At 42.7% G+C, this 24,209-nt stretch overlaps 1 protein-coding gene across 5 annotated transcripts in view; it reads left to right on the top strand.

Annotated features, from left to right (window-relative positions):
• The window catches only part of pkig (protein kinase (cAMP-dependent, catalytic) inhibitor gamma), a 30,824-nt gene that overhangs the window by 5,020 nt on the left and 1,595 nt on the right, over positions 1–24,209 (top strand). For 3 of the 5 annotated variants that reach the window (XM_086159845.1, XM_086159844.1, XM_086159850.1), the window contains one exon: positions 22,594–22,775. In XM_086159845.1, coding sequence (XP_086015971.1) covers positions 22,622–22,775 — 154 coding nt within the window. In that variant the 5' untranslated portion in view covers positions 22,594–22,621. Of the gene's footprint in view, positions 1–10,990; positions 11,693–16,270; positions 16,350–22,593; positions 22,776–24,209 lie in introns of those variants that run through there. The other 2 variants (XM_086159846.1, XM_086159849.1) reach the window with 2 other exon arrangements.

The raw sequence follows: 24,209 nt of genomic DNA, 5'->3' as shown, positions 1-24,209 counted from the left end.
TCTATACTTAAAATCAACAGGGGGATTCGCAAGATATCACTTATTAAAGCATGTTTAATAAAAGATGCACCTCCCAGGAGATCTGCTGTTGACTGAGCGCGTCTGAGAAAGATATCGCGCTGTGATTACTGTCACCTCTGGTGATAGAGGGCAAAGTGATAATTCATAATCTGCCGGCGGGCACAGTGCCTTATAAGTTTGCTAGACACCAAATAAATCACTTGGATTTAAATTATGCTCGAGGCCGTGATGTCACCGTCTTACGATGTCACGTTCCGGTCAACCGATGAGTCTGGCTGACGGCTGGCGAGACGCCTCAGCAAGTCGGACGTGTCGATTCCCTTAATCTGCTGACTGTTTGCGAAGATAGGAAATTTTGGTTCAGTTACTGAGGATTTTTTTCTGTTTTTGCTGGTTTTGATGTGCAATATATTAGCTGGTGGTGTAAGAATGTGAGGGTCATAAATATTTTTTTTCCACTGCCCAGTTTCCGGGCACAGTGGTTTGACATAGATTAACATCTGCCAAGGAATTCATGGAGAGTATGTGGGCAGTGACGATTGAGAATGCTCGAAACGTATGTACCTACTTATTGCTGTAGCATGAACATAAAAGAGCCCTTAATGCTATGCTGTTAACCTAGATTTTGCTTGGGAAGCGGTAAAATGAAATGTGTTCCACTCATTGTCATGGCGATGAGGTTATTGTCATCAAGCAACAGAATTGCATAATCTAGGATTGCCTGCAGTGGTTAAACAAATCTTTTGACATCTTATTGCAAACCCCCAAAAAGGGTACATGCTTGATGTATAATTGTAAATATGTCTATTAGTGTGTCCGAAATCTTCATCCCATATCAGGTAGTATCTTAACATCTGGCTCGAAAGGATGAGATGTACAATATTTCCCTCTATTTGCCGGCCGCCCACTCGAGTGACGAGTGGTTAGCCATCCGGCGCCGGCCTGAATCCGACGGAATGCAGCGCCAGTGTGATTTAATCCGATGCGCGCGATGGATGCGTCTATTTCTCCCCCGATCGGACATCACCGGACGACCTCGCCGACTTGTCACAACTAATGAATGACACTTCTTTGTCGCTTCCCATCGACGACTCTAATGGACGGCGGAGTAGAAAACAGGTATTGATATGCAAACCGGCGAACAAGAGCACCCACTTGTTCTCCGTGGGAGTGTGAAAGCAGCTTGCGCGCATTCAGCCAGTCAGGACCCATAAAACTGAACAATCGCAGTCCCTGGAGTTTACAATTGTGTGTTTGCGTCTGTCAGCCTCCCCCGAGTCTGTGGGAGACAAAGGAGCTGCGATTCCGTTGATAGCACCGATAGCCATTTAAAGTGGCAACTGGGGAAAAAAAGGGGTCGTTTGCTAACAGGGGTTTGACGATCGATTCCGATCGATCCCCTGGTTTATTGCCGCATGTCTTCACTCGCTGAGTGTCTCACGGACACAAAGTGCAGTAGCCAGGTGAAGACCCCATCAGTTTGTCACATGCGAAACACTTTTGCCTTGACATGGAAGTGAATAGTATATCACATGTTTTTTTTTTTTTGTAACTGAAATGTATATATCATGATACCAGGAAGGTCACATGACAGATTCACACTGAAAATGGATCTAGATTCCCTTTCTTCTGATGAAAGCATCACTGATCTCAGCGTTTAAAGTTTAGGTCTTTGATTTTTTTTTTATTAAACGCTTGTTTTTCGTACACAACTGCTTATTTTATGTAAATAATTTTTTTATTGACTAATTTTTTTTTTCAAATTTTTAATCAAGGGAAAGTTTAGCTTTTTTTTATTGCATTTATTTTTTAAATTAGCAAGTGCTAATTTCCCCCGCGAGATGTTGAAAAATGCATTTTTTGCAGTGTGGGAGGATAGCATTATTTGACGTAACAAAGAAAACCAAAGCTTGGATGTATAATTCGCATTGAAAACCAAGCTTCCCCCCCATCCAGTCCTGGATGCAGCCAGCAGATCTACAGGTCCCAGCCCCTTAAAGAAAAACCCGTGACACACCGGCTGTCAGTCATGATTCGTTGTGCATTGATTCACACACAGAACCTGCTTTGAGTCCTGCAGCGCAGCAGCAACCTTTGCTTTTCACAGGCGGCTGATAAAAATAGAGGCTGTGGGAGAGACTGGTTCCGAGGCCGTGTATATAATTATGGGCTGGAGTGAGCGGGACCGTTTGGGACATACAGAGGGTAGTTCTCCATAGGAGTTGGGAATCTTTTCCCCCCTCGCTATCATGAAAGTAGGTCACCGTTATTGAGATGTACTCTAACTAGAGCGAACTCAGGGCTGACCGCCGTCTCTTGTTTTCCACGCCCCCCCCCCCCCCCCCCTTCCCTTCCCCCTACATCAGGCTCAGGATGGACAAATTCACGCTGAAACACGCAGGAAGTAATACTTTATCCCCACAAACTCACAGGGTACGTTCAAGTCCTTTTATGGACTTGCAGCCGGGTGTCCGGCCTGGACGAGCTCAAGACCCTGCTGGGAAAAAAAACCAAAACCAAAACACTGTTGGATTGCAGAATCCAGCAAATCATCCCCTCCACCTTGCCTCTGATAGCTGTTTTTGGCGGCTTTGTGCGCACCTGTTTTCTAGCATTAAGCCGGCTGATTGACACCGGACGCCCCGGGACTGCGGCGCTGGGAACGTTGCACCTCGGCCCGCCTCATCGCCACCGAGTGGAATCCCAATCAAAGAGCATTATGCAAATGGCCCCTCTCCCGTGTGAATTGGTTCGGAAAGAAACACGATGTGTCATTTAAAGGTGATTGGATGGGTGCGGAACAAAAGGACCTTCCATTATTTTAGATGGAACGACCCATTTAAAACTTACTCGCTGAAAAATATACATGAAACAGGGGTGGGACTGAAAAAAATCTGTGGGGAACGGAGAGCAAGAATCGACAGGAAGTCACAGGGTCGCGACCCGCTTACCTCCTCGTTGTTATGTTTCTGTCCTTTCCCAGGATTTCACTGATTTCCGGTCTGCCTTAAAAACACCTGCTTGTTTTTTTGAACTGAAGATCTTCCCGCCAGCGGTAGGAGAGCCGTGACCCGGCTGTGTGACACCCCCACTTCCCCACCCCCTCCAAGATGGGCTAAAACTAATGACTCTTTTTCATTAACGATTAATCCGTGGATTATTGTCGAGATTAATCGATCGGGTGATGAGTTTATAAAATGTCCCGTTGTCATTGAAAGACAAATTGACCAGTAAATACCGACAAGCGACAGGCAGCATTAGAGGCCGTCTGGCCGTTGTTTCTTAGAATAAGGCTCAAACCAGTAAATCGATTATGAACATAGTAGGTTGACAAGTAATTGATTATTACCTTCAGCTGTAATGAAGATTAATGCTTACTTCTCTGAATGAATAAGTGGAATGGCCATAACTGTGTTGCGATCAATATCTTTCACACCTCCCCAATCGCACACACAAACCATAATTCATTCTCCTGCGCTGATACTGATCCGATTTCTTTTTTAATGTCTGGCTGTAATTCAATCAGCATTTTTGTATCAGAAATGAGTGATATTGGTTGGTCCGACAGCGCAGCCGCAGCCTTTGCTGCATCGATATCACAAGTCATGGTTTTATCATATATGTTATTAAAACATAAGTTTTAAACTGTTATTTTCTTCTTTTTTTACAATTATCTTGATAATCAGTAATTTATTTACTTACACATTTTTGGGCAGTTTCTCACTGGTTTTCGCATGATTTTTCCCTGGTTATTTTATTTTAATTTTTTAACAGCTCATAAATGATTCTCAAGGAATTTCAGGTTCTGATTTATGGTTTTTGATTTGATGATTTTTTTTCCATATTTGGAAAAAAATAGTTGAGGTTGTTTAATAGTAGATATAGCAGAGTTGCTTAATAAGTAAGTAGTCTCTAGAAACTATAACTAAAAGCCATTTAATATTGTGTCTGTATCCATTTTGCGGCTAATTCTCAGGGCCCCCCCCTGGGGTCCATGCATGAACCCCTTAACGGTGGTCGCATCTTATTCAACAAAGGGCTTCATTCAAGAGCTTGATCGATCGGAGGCGATTCAGCCGCTACAGGTCTGCCGATTAATCTCTGCTCCGGGGGCTGGTACCACTGCAGGCCTCCTGTGCGTCCCTAAATCCCCCAGGTGTTTGTGCTCCGACTCCGACATGAACAATGGCTTTATTATCTAGTTGTGCAGGAAAGTGCAATGATTGCCTCTGCCCTCTTTATGTTTGCTGGTGGTGAAGGTTATGTATGCTCCTTTTTTTTTTTTTTTTTTTTTTTTTCGTCCTCCCCTCCATCGCCTTCAACTCAGCAAATCCAATCAAGCGATGCCCACATCCTCCTAGACCTGTGTGAGAGGATTGTGATGATGCGGCACAGTGAAATTACCTGGCAAACCCTCCGGTGCACCAAGTAATCTAATTTTCCATCTTTGTGCGTGAGAAGTCCTCCGCTGAAAGCACTTTGTGATTAGTGTTATTTTATTAGTCTACATGCTGGGGGGGAGGGCACTTTTTCAAAACCCTCCTAATGGTGGTCCAGTGAAGCTGCCTTTGCGTGGATGTGCTGTATGAAGAGAACTGGGCACAGAGTCATAGTCACAATAAGCTGTTCAGGCTGGCTTGACGCAAAGAAGGGTTCAACATTCGGGTTCACACACCGGTTTGTGGCTGCAACGTAGAACGATTCGAGAATTCAGCATCTGGTCTAGCTGTCGGCCACCAGAATGGAGATAAAATAACCGAAGGCTTTCAGAGCAGACAAATCAAATCTGGATAGTCAAACAATTGATTTGAGATGTTGTGGAAGTCAAAGGAATGTATTTATGGATTTCAAGCAGCTTCTCTCTCAGTATGAGTTTGCAGACAGTCATTTTGGGCCAGTATTTACAATTAGACCCAAAAAAGTTTGACCACTGAAAAATGGCATCAACCCCTAGCTGCTTCTGTGTCTAGCTAGTCTTAACGTCGGCGAATGTCAAACCCCATCGGGTGTTGTGTTGCCTCTGAGCTAGTTGTGCAGTGGAGGATCTATTTTACACTTCTCAGGTTGTCAACAAGGGACACTGGAGGTTTAGTCTAATTTAGAGACCTGGGCAAACGTGCGTGTAGTCCTTTGCTGCAGCCCTCGTTTCCCCTCCCTCTTCCTCACTCACTCAGTCTGGTTTTCCATCACTTCCTCCTCCTCACACTCAACCGTCCTCACCTCATTTTCCCTGCCCTTCGCCGCACTTCGTCATCCCTCTCGCCAGCTCAAGGGTCCTGTTTCGCCTCCCCATGTGAGCTCGCACTGCCTGGGAAAAGACAGGGCATAAACAACACTGGCAAACAAACCACCTGCTTCCTGCCGAGGTCTCGTGTTGTTAAATGTGTGGGCAGAAATAGAACGGGGCAACCTCGCAGCGAAATCGGAACAGATAGAATGGATAGCCGCAAGAAAAAAAACTCAAACCAGCACAGACCATTGATTTGATTTATTGATTACAACACATTTGGAGCCTGTCACTGTGTGTGTTTTGAATGCTGCATTTTTTTTTAGACTTAAAAGGTCTGGGTCATTAACATCCAAAGATCATTTAAAGGTAAAAACAGGAGGATTGCCATGTAACTAAATGATTTTGTATAAGTCTGTGTGAGACACCATGGCGGGGCACTGGGTAGGCCATCATGGCGTCCTCTTAACATGAGCAGCCTGAGTCTGCTCTGACGACCGTCTGAATTCTGAGGCTTATCGAAACCGTATGCAGTACTTTCCCTAGAATTCGCCATATCGTTGACCGCAGGGGAAACACATGCTCTTATCCTCATGTGTGGAGCTCCTCCGCTCTGAAATCATTGATGTCCTCCAGCACTGAACGCAGGACAGGCACCCTAGACCTGTCTGAAGCCGCAGACAATACGTGCACACAGACACATACATCAACTCTGTAGATGAATAGTAGAAGTCACAAATGGGCTTTGACAACATAACACTCTGGAAACTATTCCGAAAGGAGAGTGATCAGAGTGTTTATGGTGAATTGGAAGCCCTTTTATATAAATCATTGTGATATGTGACTTCTGTAAAAGTCACATGTCACTGCTAGCTGGAACATGCATTTGAGAAGTTGACTGAATAATAATGAATCAGGGATAAATTAGTTCACATAATTAGCAGAGATTTTAATGGCGCTCTTAAGTTTTGCCCTCACAAGGGCTTAAATAAAAAGCATACTGAACGTTTACCTTTAGGTGACCTGTCGCTCTCAGCCATTCTGCAGAGCTGTCTGGCCTCCTGTTCAGTCCATTTTCCAAGAGGAGTGGCCAAAAAAATGCTGATCCCAAACAGATTTTTTTCTGGATTTAGGCTGGCTTGTTATGAGGCCCCTGTTGATAGCTACAAAGGAATGGAAACAGTTAACGGTGTTTGGGCATTGCTGTAAACACAAGGTGGCTCCCCTGCAAAAATGTAGCGAAGCATCTACACAGCTGATTTACCTTTAAAGACAAATAAAAATGTATTTAAACCAATGGCTGACAAGAAACAGATGTTCCCTGGACTTCCGATGTTATTCGGCCACAGCGTGCCATTAGTTTACATTCCCTTGTTCTGATTTGTTGTCGGCCCAGCTGGTCTTTCAAAGCCTCCTGGAAATCTGAAAGAAAGAAACAAAGTAGAACATCATCATCATCATCATCGAGTAAAGTTAATACATAAACACAGGTTGTGATTCACCCGAATATTCACACGATAATGGGAAAAAAAAGTTGGCCCCAGGTTGTTTTTAAAATGTTTTTCAAATTAAGACTAGTGACAACAGCACCAGTGTTTTTATTCCACTGTTGCTCGTCAGAGCTTTTTAATTTTTTTTATTTTTAATTTTCAATTGTGACATTTTGCACTGGACTTCAGCTGTTGAAATGGTATTGTAGCTTTTGAACGTTTTTTTTCCTTTCCCCCTGGGCCCTAAAATAAAATTTAGTTGACTCCAAAGAATAGAACGATCGTGCTGCAAACAGATGCAGATTTAAAGGCTGGATAAAAGGTCGATTACCACAGATGTGGCTGAAGGGTGAATGTGTTACAGAGGTTTCGCTGAATTTCCCTCTCCCGTGGCTGAAGGAGGCTGTCGGACCGAAGCCGACTCCTTCGAAAGATGAATACGCATCCTAACCTCTCCTGATCCCAGATGTGCAAAAGAGTTATGAATCACAGTGAAATCCCTGTGTTTGCACAGATATGTGTAAACAGTCCTTTAGTTGGATTTATATAGCCAAGCATCTTGAGTGATTTCTGTTTTATAAATCCTGTCATTGTGAGTCCTTTCGCCTGGTGAAATAAATGGGCTGAGCCAAGAATGCCTGTCATGAGGCCTGCAGTGCTGTTTTTGTTTTTAAACAGTCTTTTAGAACACATTACTTTCGCAGACATCATAGCTACACTGCTCTAGATTTTTTTTTTGGATGAATTTGGATGTAGGACTTCAGAACAGCCGTGATTCACTCCCTCAGACTGGCTTTACCCATCAGTCTGTTAGTTTGGCTCTTTAAGCAAACGAGGGTTGAGTGTTTGGAAATGTCACCAAGAATATTTGTCCCTCATTTTGTATTTTTTGCCACAACAAATCATCACTATCAGTCTTCGGTATGCAGTCATCACACATGTAGTTTGATGTCCATAGGCTCAATACAAACCAGCGTTTGAGAAAGATTTCTGTTGCCTTGTAATCAGTCTGAATTCGGATGATGCACCTGCTTCTGAGTCACTTGTTAGTCATGGGTGGCTAATGAGACTCAGTCACACCCATGTTTTCCACATGCACGCACACACACACACACACACACACACACACACACACACACACACACACACAAAGGAATGGAAAAACCTGGGGATTCCCTGAAGCTGAAGGGGATGTGCTGTGCCGTCAGCCTCAGAGCAGATGTTCTAACACACCACCATCCAAAAGGCTGCTCAAATATCGACACAACAATGCATATGTTTCCTAAATTAACTCCAGTTTTGGCCAGTTTGCTTCATTTTACTACGCTCAGCTGACAATGACAGAATTTTTGACTCCCATCTGTGCTGAAACTGCAGTATCCCCCTGACTTTCTGTTCCTTTATCTGTCTCGCAGTCTTTAAAATTGGCTGTCGGTTCACTCCAGTAGATCTAAAATGGCGATCAGTCAAAACTTAGTTGCTTTTTTTACTTTTGGAGAGCACCCTCTAAACACGCACGGTCTATTCAAAAACTTGGTAACAGAACCTCTGATAGAAAATGGACATGTGATACCATCATGGTGGATTGTCTGAGAGCAGCAACACTGACAAAGAACCGGTTCTATCGCTCGGTGTAGTCTGGCTCGCTGTTGCTAAGCGGGTCGTAAAGACAAAAAGGTAACGTAGGTGATACAGACACGTCATCTGTCTCTGCCGGTGTTTATCACTCTGCCTTCCGCCTGCGCAGCAGATGAGTATAGGATGAACGGAATTAGATTTGAGTTGAGATGTATGCTTGGTTAAAGAAGCCAAATTTTGTGAACATGTTTTATCAGATAATGGGTGAAAAGGACTGGTGATTTCAGTGAATACACTTCATTTGGGTGGAATCGCTTGTCAGTGTGACGCAGGGCGGCTGTTACCCATTGACTCGGCAACTGACACACCTGCATTGTCTCTGTCACCCACAAACCGATGTATTTGCGTTTTTTCCCCCAGCAGTATTTTGTGCAAGTCTGTCTTCATAGTGACAATGTCATGTGGAATCTGTTTTTATAATAGTTTTGCCCCTCACCCGAGCGTGTCCTACGCAGTGACAAATATCACAATTTGAATGTGAAATCATCAGTATCATGAATAAGGTTTTTGTCCATAGCACATCTGATCTGTAATTACCATTTTTTTTTTTTATTTTATGTCTGTTGACCTATATCACACTCAGCCACATGCCCATTATTATTAAATTAAATGAAATATTAACCTGATATTTGAAGCGTTTTCGTGATTGTAGTATTTGAATTTAGAATAGGACAATTTATTCCAAATGACTCATTTTTTTGGGAGAAAAGCCCATTGTGGCCGTATTGCTCTTTGGCACCACTGGCCTCTTGGCGGGCTTGCTAGCTTGCTGGTGTTTAGCTGCCCTGTGGCTGCAGGTGAAAAGACTTCCTGTTATTGTGAGATACGCTGACATTGTCTGACCTCACCAGCTGAGGCCGCCGTTTGTTTTGTGAAGGCAAGTGAGAAGTCACTGCTTAATAGCCACCCGCCGGAGGCTCTAATCCTCCGATAATCTGGACAACAAAGTCCAGAGGACTGCCTACACATGGATGCTGCAATGCTCAGGACGGCCGCAAAAGTCCAGAATAGATATATAGACTGCTAAGGCTGCTGTTCGGACACTTGCCGCATCTCTGACCTTCTAATCCCTCAATCCTCATCAAGCTGCTCACAGCAGGATATTTCCATCTACTCAGGAAGGTTCCTTTTCTTCAGTATTTTTTTTTCTTTTACTATTTAATACTTTTAACGCAATTTAAAAAGAAAAAAATAACTTTTTTTTTTTTTTTGTCCATCGAGTCTTGTTTTTTCTGACAAGTGGCCATTCTGTATTTTTTGTGTCACTTAAGTTGTATTAGTTGATCAGTGTGGTCAGAGTGGGACACCCTAAGGAGAGTAACACGTTTTATTAATCATATTCTCCTATAATTCCGATACTCCTAATCATTTTTTTCTCTTGGAAATTAACGTGTTTATTCATTCAAAGCAAATGTCGACACATATCCGCAACTGAATATCAGCTTTTAGCTTACTTGACTGATACAAAAAAAAATGTAAATAAAAATTTCATTTGACAACAGGCTTCTCAACTGAAATATGTGTAATGTTTCTTCCTGTCCATAAACTTTGATTAACAGTGTTCACTTAAGCCACTTTCCCACACCATGGGTCCAGCTCTACTCAGCACAGTTCGGGTGGTTTTGTGTTACTTCATGGTTCCTCCTTAATGTGGGTGTGCGTTGTAATAGCACAACGGCACCAAGCTGCTCCCTTGTCGTTTTGTACGCATTGTTAAATATGTAAAAAATGGATGCAGTAGTGTTGGTCTTCTGTTTATGGTATCAGCTCAGTCTGCTGGGAACCTCATAGGTACTTAAAAAAAATATCAGGTACTAGATACTGTCCCTGATGGAAATGCAAAAAAAAGAACCCCGTCGTTGTGCTGGAATTGTGTTGTGGAAAAGAGCTATTAGCTTCTGAGCGTCCGCTTAGAGGCTAAGTGGTCACTAGAGGTTTCTAAATGGGAGGATTTTTAATGAGAGGGGATTTTTAACCTTTTTTATTTTTTTTTATAGATTATTTTCAACTAGTCAGCATGTTGTTATATTTATTAGCTCTGTGTGTGTGTGTGTCTGTGTTTGTATGTACTGTACAGGGTAAAGGGTCTGTAAAAGGTCTTTCTCCGCATGTTAGATATGTCCTTTGAGTGCATTTTGCTATTTTATGAACTTATTTGTGTGAGTGGGGTGCGGCAGAAGAGTACCTGTCACTCTGTGAGACAAGAAGGTTCATTCTGACCGCCCAACTCTGCGATATAGGATAATTATCCTGGATTTTTAGTTTTTTGTTCACCATGAATATTTAGTTTCTTTGGGGTTTTTTCAGATTTTCTTGTGAAATTTTCTAAACAAGCCGATATTTTGGACGGAAAAAAAAAAAAAGAAACTCTGTCTTTCCTAAGTTTTATATATTTCTTTTTTTCTGCTGGGGCAAACTCTGGGAACTGATCCCATGACTGGTCCAGGGTCAGGACCTCCTCCTCCAGATTTGTGTGGATCTTTGCGGTGGAGCGTCCTCATCCGGGCCCTCTCGGTTGAATTCCTCACTTCTATCTCTGGACTTTTCCACAGGAGCTGATGCTAATAGCTCCGGTCAGGCCTCCTATCTGCTGCTCCTCGGCTGATTCATACCCCTCCTCCCCCCAGGCAGGGAAGCTCAGTGCACTCATTTAGGATGGCAGCGATTGTCCTCGGCATCACTGCTCACTAGAAAGGAGGCAGAAAAATGCTGTGAATATCCAGCTACTATTCTGCACCTCTTAACAGACAGGAAGGAGAATTCTGGCGCGATTCATCAGCCGGACCTGCGATTAAAAAAAATAGAGAAGGAGAGAGACGAGGAGTCTGTAATGACTGTAATGGGTTGGCTGTTCAGCAGGTTTGAATATTGACTTGACCGGGGGGAAATAAGGCTCTCACACCTGGCCCGGGTCCCAGAAGAGGAGGAAGGATGTGGGATTGATATATAGGGGCTGGATAAATGGACTGGAGTTTATATTTATTTATGAGTATGAGAGGAAGACGGGAGAGCCGGAAAAAAAAAAAAAAAAACAAAACAATGGCAATCCTGACAAGGAAATACAGCTCCCTTGTGTTTGAAGTGGGCCGGCAGTCGAGCTGAGCAGCTGCTGACATCATGCGAGCAGACAGAAGCCCAGACAGATTTCGTCCAAGGGGTTGGAGAGTGGGGGGCCGAGCGGGAGGACAGAAAGTCCAGGCTCTCAAGTGTCATGGTGCCGGCAGGGCGCAACGCCTGGACGTGGACGAATCTGAGCGCAGAGCGGTCCGAGTGGGAGCGTAAGCTGCTGTTGGCTGGCAGAACAACTCTGACTTTCGTAAGAAGAGATGGCTTAGTTTTATCTTCTGATTGTGTGCGGCTTTTTTTCCTCATTTAGTAGCTTTTGAGCAGGTGATCTGTCAGTCAGAGCCGTAACGGGAGTCGTTTTGCTTCAATGGCCACATGAATATCCCTTACTTGCCTTTTATTTGAGCTGAGTTTCTGGTTTAAGTTCGCTTGCTGTGAGGAAACGGATGAAACCCATGTAGTAATTTTAAACCTAATGTTTCCATTGACTTATCTTCTTATTATCACCTATCAGATAAATGACAAATATATTAAAACCGTCCTGATCAATGATTTATTTGTCGGAGGTCTGATCAGTTGTTGTCTCTGCAGTCCAAGCTGGACGCTAGCATTGTTTGGACATTCATTTTTGTCTCACTGTTAGTTTGGAAGTTGACTGCTCATGTTCCCAGATTGTTTTTAAAAATGTTAAACTAAAATACAACGGCCTCCGAACTTAGAAACGTCCAAACACCAATGCATTTTTGAATTCATGTACGACTAAAATATGTACTCTGACGTATCCCTGATATTTAATCTGTCTTCCTGATGTTCAGTTTACAGCGGGTTGTCAGCACTAAGTGGTGTCTTATTGAAATTAGCTCTATTAAATAACCAATAAATCATTAATGAAGACACTTTACCCAATACTTGGGCCTTTTAAAACTTGTATTTGCATTAGTATGTAAAGTATGGCTTTTATTTGGCTATTTGGCTCTTTCTTTTATATACTTTTGATACTGAGGGTCTTTGTTTGCCACTGAGATCATCAGGGATTCTGGGAAACTGAACACAAAGGTTACTGGTTTTCGCGGTCAAACGATACAGTGGAGAAACCGGAGTTGCTACGATAGGCAGATGGGACTCATTCACGTGGAGCCCTTTTTGCTTTGTCAATACCTGCAGCGGAATTAACCGACCGATTAGAAACCGGCCATTTAGAAAGCCCTAATGGACGCCCTGCTTAGCGGAGGTGGACGCTGCGTGGCTTTATTGCTGATAATGCAAGTTTATTACACATAAATCCGCCCTAAAAGGTCCTGGTGGGACAGCGGCGCGCCGGTCTCTCTAATGGGTCCCGTGGAAGAAGCCATGGTGCTGACTCATATTTCCACACAGACGTCCCACCCCCCCCATTCATGCCAAATTCCACCTCGCCTAGTGTGGTCCTCTTCGCCCTGGAGGAGAATCTCTCCACGCTGGGGTCGCACTCGCGTCACGGTGCTGCGTGACGGTTTCCACAACATGTCCACGTATAATGAAAAATTACATTTTAATTCCGTTATCTCGCATTTAAAAAGGAGCTGGCCACACGTAGTCATCCTCTATCGTGCTCCTCACTTTGTCAAACTTGCTAGATTATTTTCAAAATGACAGGAAAGTTCCATGAGTACATTTTGGCAGTTCATCAATAAAAAAAAATGAACAAAACTCCCTAAACCTTGACTTTTTTTTTTGTCTAAATTACATAATACGGTCAGAAATATCTGAATTGTGGAACTGCGCTTTTGCGTCGCCATTAGCGTTAAGGACATTATCCGTCCTCTCCGCTCCACTGTTTGGCCTTTTCCTCATGTCATCTCCCATCTCGATCGTTACGACCTCCGGCGTTTTCGCTGGCCGCGCCTCTGTGGCAGAGGCAACACTCAGGGACTGTTTGCATCGGAGGCAAATGAGCAACAAGAGATGGGGAGGAGGGATCTCCCATGCTCGTAGCTGCGCACCAGGTTTGCCCCGGTGACCATGCTCTGTTGGCTATGGGTCGTGACATTGGTTACCAAAGGTTAGACGTCGACCGATTTTACACCCCGATGGCAGCTGACGTTGACATCAAGTTGTTTGGTGTGAGTGTCATGGTGTGAGGTCACATGGCGTGACCTCCTAATATCTTTAAGGTGTTTAGGATTTGTGGGTTTATTTCAGATTTTAGCTGCAGCATCAATGTGACTTCTAAATTTCATATCTGATGCCTTTCCGGCTTTTAACCGATGTCCCTATCGGGTTAGATCTTGTGTTAGAAGTTTTCAGGTGTTTTGCTACCCGACAGGAAAAATGTTGTGAAAGCAGCTCTTGTCCGAAGTTCTGTGTGGCTCAAATAAGAGCCTAATCATCCATATTGGATTTTTTTTTAAAATTTGTCTGCATTGGCTCGAGAAATCCAGTATCTGTCAGGGCCTCCTCCTTTTTAAATGGTTCGTTCAACTTTATTTCAGACTCATGAGTTCTGTGTGTGTGCGTGCGTGCGTGCGTGCGTGCGTGCGTGCGTGCGTGCGTGCGTGTGTGTGTTTGAAGAAAGCCCATTGTCAAATAGTGAATCACCTCAGCCAGGTGGCCCAGGATCTGGCTTGTAATTAACTGAAATGCTCAAAATTCAATTTCAAGTAAAAGAAAAGACAATGAACCATACCTTCAAAAAAATTTTGTAGATGAAGATTGGTAATATAATAGTTGCAATATATTTTCCCAGCTCTATTTATTTTTCTCCATCACACAGGGCGTGCCTCTTCAGTAAATTACAGTATTACACAGGTAGCTTGTTTATTTTTCAGGGCGGGTCCTCAATGTGACTTTGCCTGTGCATTTGCATTCAACTACTTTCAGCAGGGGAACATCAACCTGCAACCCTCTTCACGAAAACAAGTTCATCATCGCCGCGAGCTCAGGGTAGAGGAGGCAGGCGATATATATATTTTTTAAATATGGCTCCATTAAACAGCTGAGACCAGGCAGAGGTGAGCGTAAACACGTGCCGAAGAGCTGGCCACCTACCATCATCATCCTCGTCCCTCCATGGAAACCCGCTAATGATCTCATGCTAGGCTCTGGTCCACGTGCGCGGACAGCCCGGCCAATTGAACTTGCGAAACAGCAAATTAGACGGCGCCCCTGTGAGTCAGACTTGAAGAGGGCTGAGGAGGAAAACGGTGGAGCAGAGCCGCCGGTTGTTTGTGTCGTCAGACCCCCTGCAGTCAGATCACGGCCTGGAACAGTGCAGCTCAAACCGTAAGCCACTCGCTTGGACATTATTAAAATTCATAATAATTTCCGCCAGTGAGAATACAAGTATTATGTTGATTTGTTTTTCTCTCAAAAGTGAGATTCCTTATGTAAAATGACTGTCCACTATATCTCATATGTTTTGAAGTCATGGGTGGGAAAATGCCATGTCTTGATTGGTAGTTGGTCACCTCTTAAAAATCAACAGTTGATCTCCTAAAAAATAATCTTTGAAATAAACCAAGAGATAGACAGAGATACAGATACATGGTTTCCACTGGTCATTAAAAAGCATTCAGTTGTAAATAGATTTTGCTAAAAGACGGCCTTAAATAGCATTAAATCATTAAACTCAATGTCTAGAGGCATTAAAAATGTAAATACACTTAATGGGATAACACATTGCTATTCGCAATTTATTTTGATTAGGCTATAGAAACATTTCATAATTTTGATCAGAATTGTGTGATGATTGACAAGCGGAACCCTTTAGTTGGTTATTGTTTATGGATGGTTTTCTGACGGTGCAAAAAGTTACATAAACACCAGAGTTGGAGCAAAAAGGAAACAAACGAAGAATAATCATACACAAAGTTAAATCCATCTGCTTTAGTTGCATCCTCAGTCAGAATCCCATATGAACCTATCAGCTACTGTGTGAAATCTATTCCAGATATTAATGATTATTATATAAATGTATCTGCATTTGGACATGGTCATTACATTTGTTAAAAGTAGAATTAAAAAGCATTAAATTAAGTGAGAACAGCTGATATCCCCAGAAAGCTTGTCGCTATGTGACTGGTCATAGAATGGTCATAGAAGCCAGGTACGTCAAAAACAATTTGAAAATTTGAATGTAGAAATCCAAAAAGAAAACTTTAAATACAAAAAAAAATTAACTTGAATGTAGAAATCCAAAAGGAAATTTTCAAATTAAAAAAAAGATTTTATTCTAAAAGATAACTTAGAATAAACAAGAAAAGAATTAACATTCGCGTGAATTCAGCTCATTCTTTACTGTTCGGTGTCTGGTTTCTGTAAACCCGAGCGGTTATTCTTCTGCGGATCCATTGGGAGTTTCATCTCAGCCAGCGACTCAGACATTAGTCAGCTGTTCCTTTCACCGGTGCAAACAACAGGATAATAAAAACAGCCATACATGTCGTCCTGCCGGAGGACGACCTTTTTGATAGTATGCGTGTGCTCATTCGTGTGTATGTGTGCGCGCGCTTGCAGCTGCCGTCCTGCCAGCTTAGCAGCTGCCGAGTGTGAATGACAGAAAGTGGTCGGGCAGGTGTGTGAGGCACATACCCTCAACCCCCCCCCCCCCCCCCCCCCCAGTCCATCTGTGAAGTTAATGTTAGCCTGAGCTTCTCCGACGCACAGCTGTCGACGTGTCTGGCAGGATCCGGGAAGTTTTTTTTTTTTTTTTTTTTTTTTTTTACAGATATCACGAATTTTAGAGTTGAATTCCTGGGGAAAATCAAGATGGAAAGAAATAGACAACATCTGGTTTGGATCTGACTGACTGAGACTAAGAGCTTATAAAGACACTCGGGAGTGGAATATTCCTGATGTCGGTGATGGAGAGTTGTTTGAATGTTGTCAAAGCAGAGCTGACCTTAACCTCCTGATTGCTGTTGACGAACGTAAGTCGCATCGGACACCGTTTTGACGCACGATAAACGTCGGGCAGACGTCAAATTTTAGATGAAAGTGACATACTGAGTCTTATTTTTCTGGAGTATTGCTGGAGTCGCAGCGCACTCCTGTCATCTTGGTTATTTTAAGTGTATGGTGGTAATCTGAGCAGTTTTAGATCAGTCTTTTCCAAGTCTTGGGTTTACGACAGTATCAAACGTGTTTGATATTATTACAAGTATAAGCCTTCACTTTGAAGTAACACAATCATCAACCAATAGATGAGCTCTAACAAAACCGGATACAGGAAACCGGGTAGACAAACAATCACCGGAGCAGTGTTGGCAGCAGAGATGGTACTTTTTGGCGATAGGTTTGAACGGTAACGTCAAAGAACGTCCCGATCAGTATGGACCATCCAGAAGGAGGAGCGGATGTTGGAGTTGTGGGCAGAACAGCCTGGCTTGGACGGTGCTTATATTCTGCTTCGTCTTCTCCTCTTGTTGATCTTAGTTTTCTTTTCTGAACAAAACCACTGCACACACTGGAGCTGCTCAAGCCAAATGCTGCTGCTTCTTCATTTCGTAAGTTTGTACTAAGAGCATGTTGGGAATACATTGCACGGGGGGGGGGGGGGATACAGAAAGCATCAAGTTGTAGTCTTGCAAAGTCTTTGTAAAATCTCAGTCTCAGCCTAGTCTCATACTCTAAAAACTAATCTCTGGATGGGATCAGGTGTAAGATAATAGTTTTCTAGTTCCTTGAGTCTTTTCAAGGTGTACAGATGTAGGTGGGTGGCATTTGAGACTCGAATCTCACGACAATTTTCCCCGTGAATTTTCTCTGTTTGACTCACCGGACAAAAGGTCTAGGAACCCCAATTACAGTGCTCGATTTAAAGCTATATTCATTGCGAGCGGGGTGATTTAGCCGCACACCGGGACGTGTGTGACATGGTTATTACTGCCTCGATTTACTTATTGGACCTGGAGCTAAACTTTCAGCTCACAAACTGGTATGTTCTTGTGCTAAATTCAACCGGAAATTCAGATTGCGGATACCAACCCGAACTTGACTTCCTTTCTCCGAATGCCCGGCCTGCCCCAATTTTTTTTTTCTATTAACCCTGGCGGGTTTTGTTATTACATCCAAAATGGCTTTTTGATGGAAGCCTGTCCATACTATGTCTTTGTCTTGGTTGGTTAAACATTATTGCCGGCGCGAGGGTAACACACCGGCAGTCTTTTCTTTGTCCGGTTAAAGAACAGATGAAAATATGAAGGAGGTGAGTGGAGTCAGGCGGCGGACGGGGACAGCGGGGGGTGTCCTTTCAGGTGTCCTTTATTCGGAGTTAATGGAGTCGGCAGCGACAGCCATTGCCCATTAAATCCTGACAAAGGACACGTTGTCCGGTGTTATTACACCCGCGCCTTAATATGGAAAATAATTGTAATCTCGTGTGTGAAACCTCCGAGCCCTGCAGTAATTGGGCGCATCAGTGGATTCAAGCACTCGTGCATGGTGGGGTAGAGGGAGCTGCAAAATAGGGGGGAAAAAAACAAAACAAACAGGAAGTGTGATGACTGAGTTCCTTTGGCTTGTTAAAGAGCTGAAGAGCTGACGGAGGACAGTGATATCGTCAGGGGAAACTCCCACCAGACAGGATTGAGTTCAAATCACACCCTTGACTTCAGCAGTTTTCAGTTAAAAAAAAAAAAAGTACAACATATTATATAATCAGGCATTTTTTGCTCCAAATATTTTTTTTTTTTACTTTTGATTTTTTCAAATATCTACTGCAGGTTATTTCTCCCTAATTTTCATGTGGTTTCCTTGTGGTTATTATTTTTGAGATTTTTTTCCCTCACAGAATTTCACCTTCTTGTTTTTTCCCTCTCTTTTTATTTACTATTTATTCACTTTTATTTACTCCCACCCCGTTTCCCAGTCACCGTCAAGTACGTCCTGGAAGTTTTTTTTTTTGTCTAAGTTCTCTTAAATTCTCAGTGAGTTTAATCCTTCGACTCCCAGGAATATCTCAGTGAGGTTTTACACCTGCCTGTTGTAAAAGTGGAGTTATTTCTGATCTTCCATTGTCCAATCGGTATCAAGCTCAGACCCTGTAGTAGAACAGCAGCTGGAAGTCCCTCCCACACATGGCTCACACACACATACACACACACACACACACACACACACACACCAACTGATCAACATGGCAATACTTAATCGCCAGGCCACCTGCAACTTTAAAACCTTTGACTCAGTTCAGTTCTAAATATGATTGGAACACACGGAGTCAGTTATCCCTGTCCAAGTATTTGACTCCTTTCTGTCTTACAAATGGATAACGGAATTTTTAATGATTTTTTTTTTTTTCATTTTTAATCCAGACCAAAAAAAAAATCTTACCAAAAAATGGTAATAAATTACCAAAAAACAAGACCCATAAAAGAGCATCAATTCCCTTGTTGTTTATCGGGAGTCACCCCATAGTGCTGGCCTCAAGAAAGCAGTGGCACCTTAATTGTTTCTTTTTTGTCTTGTTTTTCAAATTCCTGCTGCTCTGTTGCCACTTGAATGGCAAAAGTTTAATTTCAGTATTTTTTTTTTTTTTTTTTACTGCGTCAGTGGTCTGAATTCGGAAATCAGCTGAATATTCAACACAGTATCGTGAAGGAACCTGGGATTTTAACCCTCTATACAACCAGTAAAGGGACATTTCAGGTGCCTTCAGTGGCACACCGAGTGGCACACCGGTGGTGTTTAGCTTCCCGAACAGCTTCCAGAGGGGGAATTTCCTTTTTGGCAGACAAACAGCACGATTGAGAAAACAATTGTGAGAGAAGTTTTCTTTTTTATTTTGAGGGAAGTGTTTGGGAACAGCTTGGCCTCCCCTCCCCTTGTTCTCAGTGCAGGTTCAGTAATCAGATTACTCCCACTCAACCTCCCCCTTCTCACACTTCCTGCTCAATTTTTTTTGGGGGGGGGCTTTACATAATTTACTGGTCATTTTTATAGATTTTCATCTATATTTTTCAATCAATTCTAAATTTATTCTAAAGTTTCCATGGATTTTATTTGTTTGTTTTTTCTATATTTTCCAATCATCTCAAACGTGATCATGTGTTAATAGTTAATGAAGAATAAATGTGATGTTAAGATTTGTTTGTGCTAATTAAACTGCTAATTCACCAAGCACTACCCCACTAATCGCACTTAGCCCCCAACTCCCTCCAGAAAAACAAACAAATAAAAAAAAAAGAACGATGAAATGAATGTATGTATGTATACGGTACTGAGATGGTTATTTTGTAGAGTGGTCAAACTTCCGACCACTGGTACTTTGGATCTTCGGTAACTGAATTGCACTTTTTGTAAGTTGCTTTGGGTGAAAGCGTCTGCTAAATGACTGTCATGTAATATAATATAACTGGTAAAAGTTACCCCTAGTGACCATCTTGTTTTATTGTCTGCTTCATTTTTTTTAATCAATCTGGAAATTGCGAAGTTGAAATCGTCAGTCAGTGCCATCACCTGACAAGCTATAGATGTTTTGACAAGACAAAGCCTTGAGCGGCCTTGTAAGCCACGGGACTTTTGGTTCTGGTCACCCGACCTGACGACCTGCTTCCACACTGACCACACGGCTCGCGGATATTGACATCTGTAGACGCTCGAAAGGTTGAGATCAAATCACCCCAATGATGCGGCGATTATTGACTACTTTTCCCAGATCCTTCAGCGCTTCCTCGGTATCCCAGCTGTACGATGTTTTAGTGCTCGGCAGGATCCGTGACCCACTTAGATTGGGGGCCGAGAACAGGAAACCGAAGTGGAACAGGCGGCTAATGGAGGTTCTTTGGCTGGGAACTGCCGACCCCTCTTTCGCTCTGGCATCCCGTATCGATCAACGCCTTTCTCTTTCTGTTTTTTTTTTTTTTTTTTTCCGTCCTGTATCCCTGACAAAAACGTCCAGCGAGGACAACCGGGCCGTTGTCCGGGGAGGCGGTGGAACCCCGGAGAGACTCGCCGCGGCCCCTTTTATTTGCCGTGTTCTAATTAGGACAGACGATTAACACACACGGCGCCGCTGCTGTGAAGAAAAAGAAATGGCAATTATTTACACCTTCATTCTGCATACAGAGTGTTTTTTTTTTTTGTTACCGGGAAATCACAGCGGGGATGTTTGAACTGAGTTTGTCCCCATTTTATTCAGACCTTAAAATAAATTCAACTTCATCAATTACCAAAGTTATAAGTTTCTAACTTTCATGGGAATTTCTGATCATTTTTCTTCTTCTTTAGTTGTAGAAACTTTGCTGCTTGTTCTGTCTTTCCAAGTTTTGTTGCTGAGTTTTGGGTGAAATATTCTTCTAAATGTTTGGTCTTTCTTGGTCATTTTCTGGCCCTTTTTTGTCAATTTTTGAATCATTTTAAAGGTTTAAAAATGTTTGGACTAATTTTCAGAGCTGAAGTCAAAATTTTCTTTTTTTTGCCAATTCGTCTGATGTAAGGGTAAGGTCAAACAAAAAAAAAAAAAATAGACCTTTTCAGTGGATTTATTCAGGGCAGTTCCTAGTTTTTTGGGGGCCCTTTGCAACATGCTGTTCAGGGACTCCTATTTTCCCAAACTAAAATGGATAGATCCTAAAGATATCCACAAAAATACAATAATCAATTACGTTTAAATAGGAAAGCAGTTTAGAGTTCTGAAAATCAAACATTACCGACCCTACCAGTCAAGCCGGACTGATTAGAAAATGTTAACACAAGATAAATAATGTGGGCCATTTGTTGTTCTTTATCCAACTTCAGTCTCCAAACCAAAAAACCCACACTGAACCACCAGAGAGCCCAAAGAGCCGTCCTCCGGAGCCTAAGCATCATCCCGCAATAGATGTACTAAAGCTTTTAGTGCATATGCAGAAAGCTGCCCTGTTCCATTTAGTGTAATGTAGTACAATGTATATTATAATTCCGGAGCACATTGGCTTTCACTCACATTATCTGGGTGTGTCGGTTCAACTCAACATGTTGGTGGAGTCAACATGTTTACTATTATTACCATTTTTCTACTCTAGTTAGTCCAGTTTTTCTCAGTATAATGCAGCAATACCTTGATTTATTGAGTTCACTCTGTGACCGAGAATCGTAATTCAGTTTGCTTGTATATCAAATAAAATTTCCCATTAAAATGAATCGAAATGCTATTTATCAGTTTCACTCCCCCTCCCTCCCTCGGGTTTTTGTCACGTGTTATTTTACAAGAAAATTTAACTTCATGAATAACAAATGGTTAAAAATTATAATACTTAATAAAAAAGAATTAGGTTTTATTAAGCATGTTTAACTAGAAGATTGGACGTAGATGGTAACTTAGTTCAGTTGCTACACACTTATTGCCGCGGTGTACTGCTAAATGTAATTTGCATTCTGTGCTTCACTTTATCGCTAATTTGATTTAGCGACGTATTGAATACCGGTCTTCTTTTTAAAAAAATGACCAAACCATCCGCGAATGACCCTTCTGAAGCCTCGTCCGATGATGTTTGCACCGTCTGCTACACTCAGTCTCTCACCAACAAACGTCAATAACATGCACACCTCGCCCAATTGTTTTTAAATTGTGCTTCAAGGAAAGTGGTGGGCACAGAAATGTCAAATGCCAATCCTGCTAGCTTCACAAAGCAAAAAAAAGAGACCAAGTGACTGCTCGAATCTCGTGTTGATGCACTTATAAGTCGGGGTTCCACCGTAAATGCCATAAATGATCCAAAAAAGACATGCACATCAGAAGCCTATTGACCCCTGTCACATAATTTTTTTTTTTAATGCTCAACATACCCCTTCACGCCAGCTTACATTATGAAAAATAAAACTTTCCTGTGACAGCTTCCTCTTGCATTTTTCATCTTTTTTTTTTTGTTTTTCTGCACCGGATGTCTGTATTCTTTTTAAAGCCGACAACGCGATTCTCCGCGCTCTCGATCTTAGCCGTTGAGCTCAGCGCTGTCATCATATCGCACCGATGCAAGTTTACCATCTGAAAAAGTTTCCTTGAAAAAAAAAAAAGTCTGACTCTCTGCCCCAGTATGAGGGGGTCCTCTGGTGGCGAGGACGCCTGTTGCATGCGGCGCATGCTCTGTTTCTAAAAAGAAGCGGCTGAAGATTTATCGTCCAGCCCGACATGACGACCCGCCTCCCTCTAAACGGCCCTGACCTCACTCTCCTCTCCCCCCCCCCCGGCAGGTGTAATGAGAACGCTGGTCATGGACAGATGATGGACGTGGAGACGTCGTACTCGGACTTCATCAACTGTGATCGCACGGGCCGCAGGAACGCAGTGCCGGACATCGCCGGGGAGGGGACAGTGGCAGCCAGCACCAGCGAGCTCACCAAAGACATGGCTGACATGGAGCTGAAGGAGGCAGGTCAGTGAAGCGGGCCGGGAAAAGGTTTCTCAACAATGATAATTATGCAGTAATAATAACCGGGTAAATGGACTTAGCTGCCGCTTCGGATCGTCAGTTTAATATACGGGTTTGATCTTTTGCAAATGCGCTCATGAGTCATTCCCCGGGGGATTTATTTCATTTTTTTTCCAGCATGGTTTTTGGGTTAAATTTGTTGCCATGGTCTTTTTAAACATCACCAAAAGTCATACCCGACTTGTCCTGAGAGATTTCACAAAAAGTGCAAGTCAAAAATGCAAAAAAAAAAAAAAAAAAGGTGATTAAATAAACAAAATTTCTCAGTTAAACTAACAAAACCAATGAAAGTCACAACTTAATTAAAAAAATAAGTTTGTGATAATTGAAAGATATCACCCGACTAGAGCGAGAGATTTCAAAGAGTACTTGCGAGAATATTTGGATAGAACCGCCGTGACATCTGTGTGTGTGTGTGTGTGTGTTTGTGTGCGTGTGTGTGTGTGTCTCTCTCTCTGAGGGGGAGAGGGGGTCAGCCAGGTGTCGAGTTTTTGACCTTGTGCTTTTGTCTGCTCCGACTCGGACGGGGTGTCGGTGGGGAAAAACCTGGCGTCGGTAAATAATTTCCTATCACGTCGCTTCTCCGTCCCTGCAGGAAGTTCCATTTCCTTCCTCCGGCTTCTCATCATCTCTCGCCAGGAAGAGGAACAGTTTAAAGGAGCCGTTTACCTAAAAATTCCAAATATGATTAGAAAAAAAAAACAAAAACTGAGAGATTTATAAACAATAATAATAATAATGCTAATAATCGTATGACACATCTAATCTAAACCAGAAACAAATAACATGGCGTTAATGCCTTTACGTTTTATAAGAAAGAGAATACATTTTTCACACTTTAAGCGACCTCGTTGTTCCCTCATGAACCCAGTGACCGTTGGTGTTAGCATCACAGAATTAGCATTTAGTAATAACTGTTGAGAATAAAACGTCGCTGTGGAGTCAAGCTGTAGCAGAGAAAGACTTTCCTCTTTCTTCGCCATTTGTTTATGCCTCCGTCGCAAAAAAAACAAACAAACCCCGGCAAGTAATGTACGTCATTATCGCCCTTCTCCACTGGACACCACCGTGCACTGACTGCTGCTGGAGGTAAGGAGTCCTGGGACTTTTACTGCTAAAACCTCGCCGTCAACGTCTGGTGTTCAGGTCAAAGTCAATCATCGAGGCCGTCATTTTAAACCCAAGTCCCGACGCCACTGGGTCACTTCAGGTGTTTTGGAGGACGACGGAGCCTCAAATACTAGAGATATCGCCATGAACTTTCAGACAGTAAGAATAAAAAGTGCCTTGAATCATCCTTAGGTGGGGAAATTTATGAAAATGGACAGTAGAGCATAAGTAAAGTGTGTGTGTGTGTGTGTCTGTGTGTATGTATTA

The sequence above is a fragment of the Fistularia commersonii genome, chromosome 14 (genome assembly GCF_037954325.1).
Source record: "Fistularia commersonii isolate RoL2024-O1a breed Wild chromosome 14, RoL_Fcom_v1.0, whole genome shotgun sequence".
Lineage (NCBI taxonomy): Eukaryota > Metazoa > Chordata > Actinopteri > Syngnathiformes > Fistulariidae > Fistularia > Fistularia commersonii.
The sequence above is the reverse complement of the archived record's forward strand: the minus strand, read 5'-3'. Positions and strand labels throughout refer to the sequence as shown.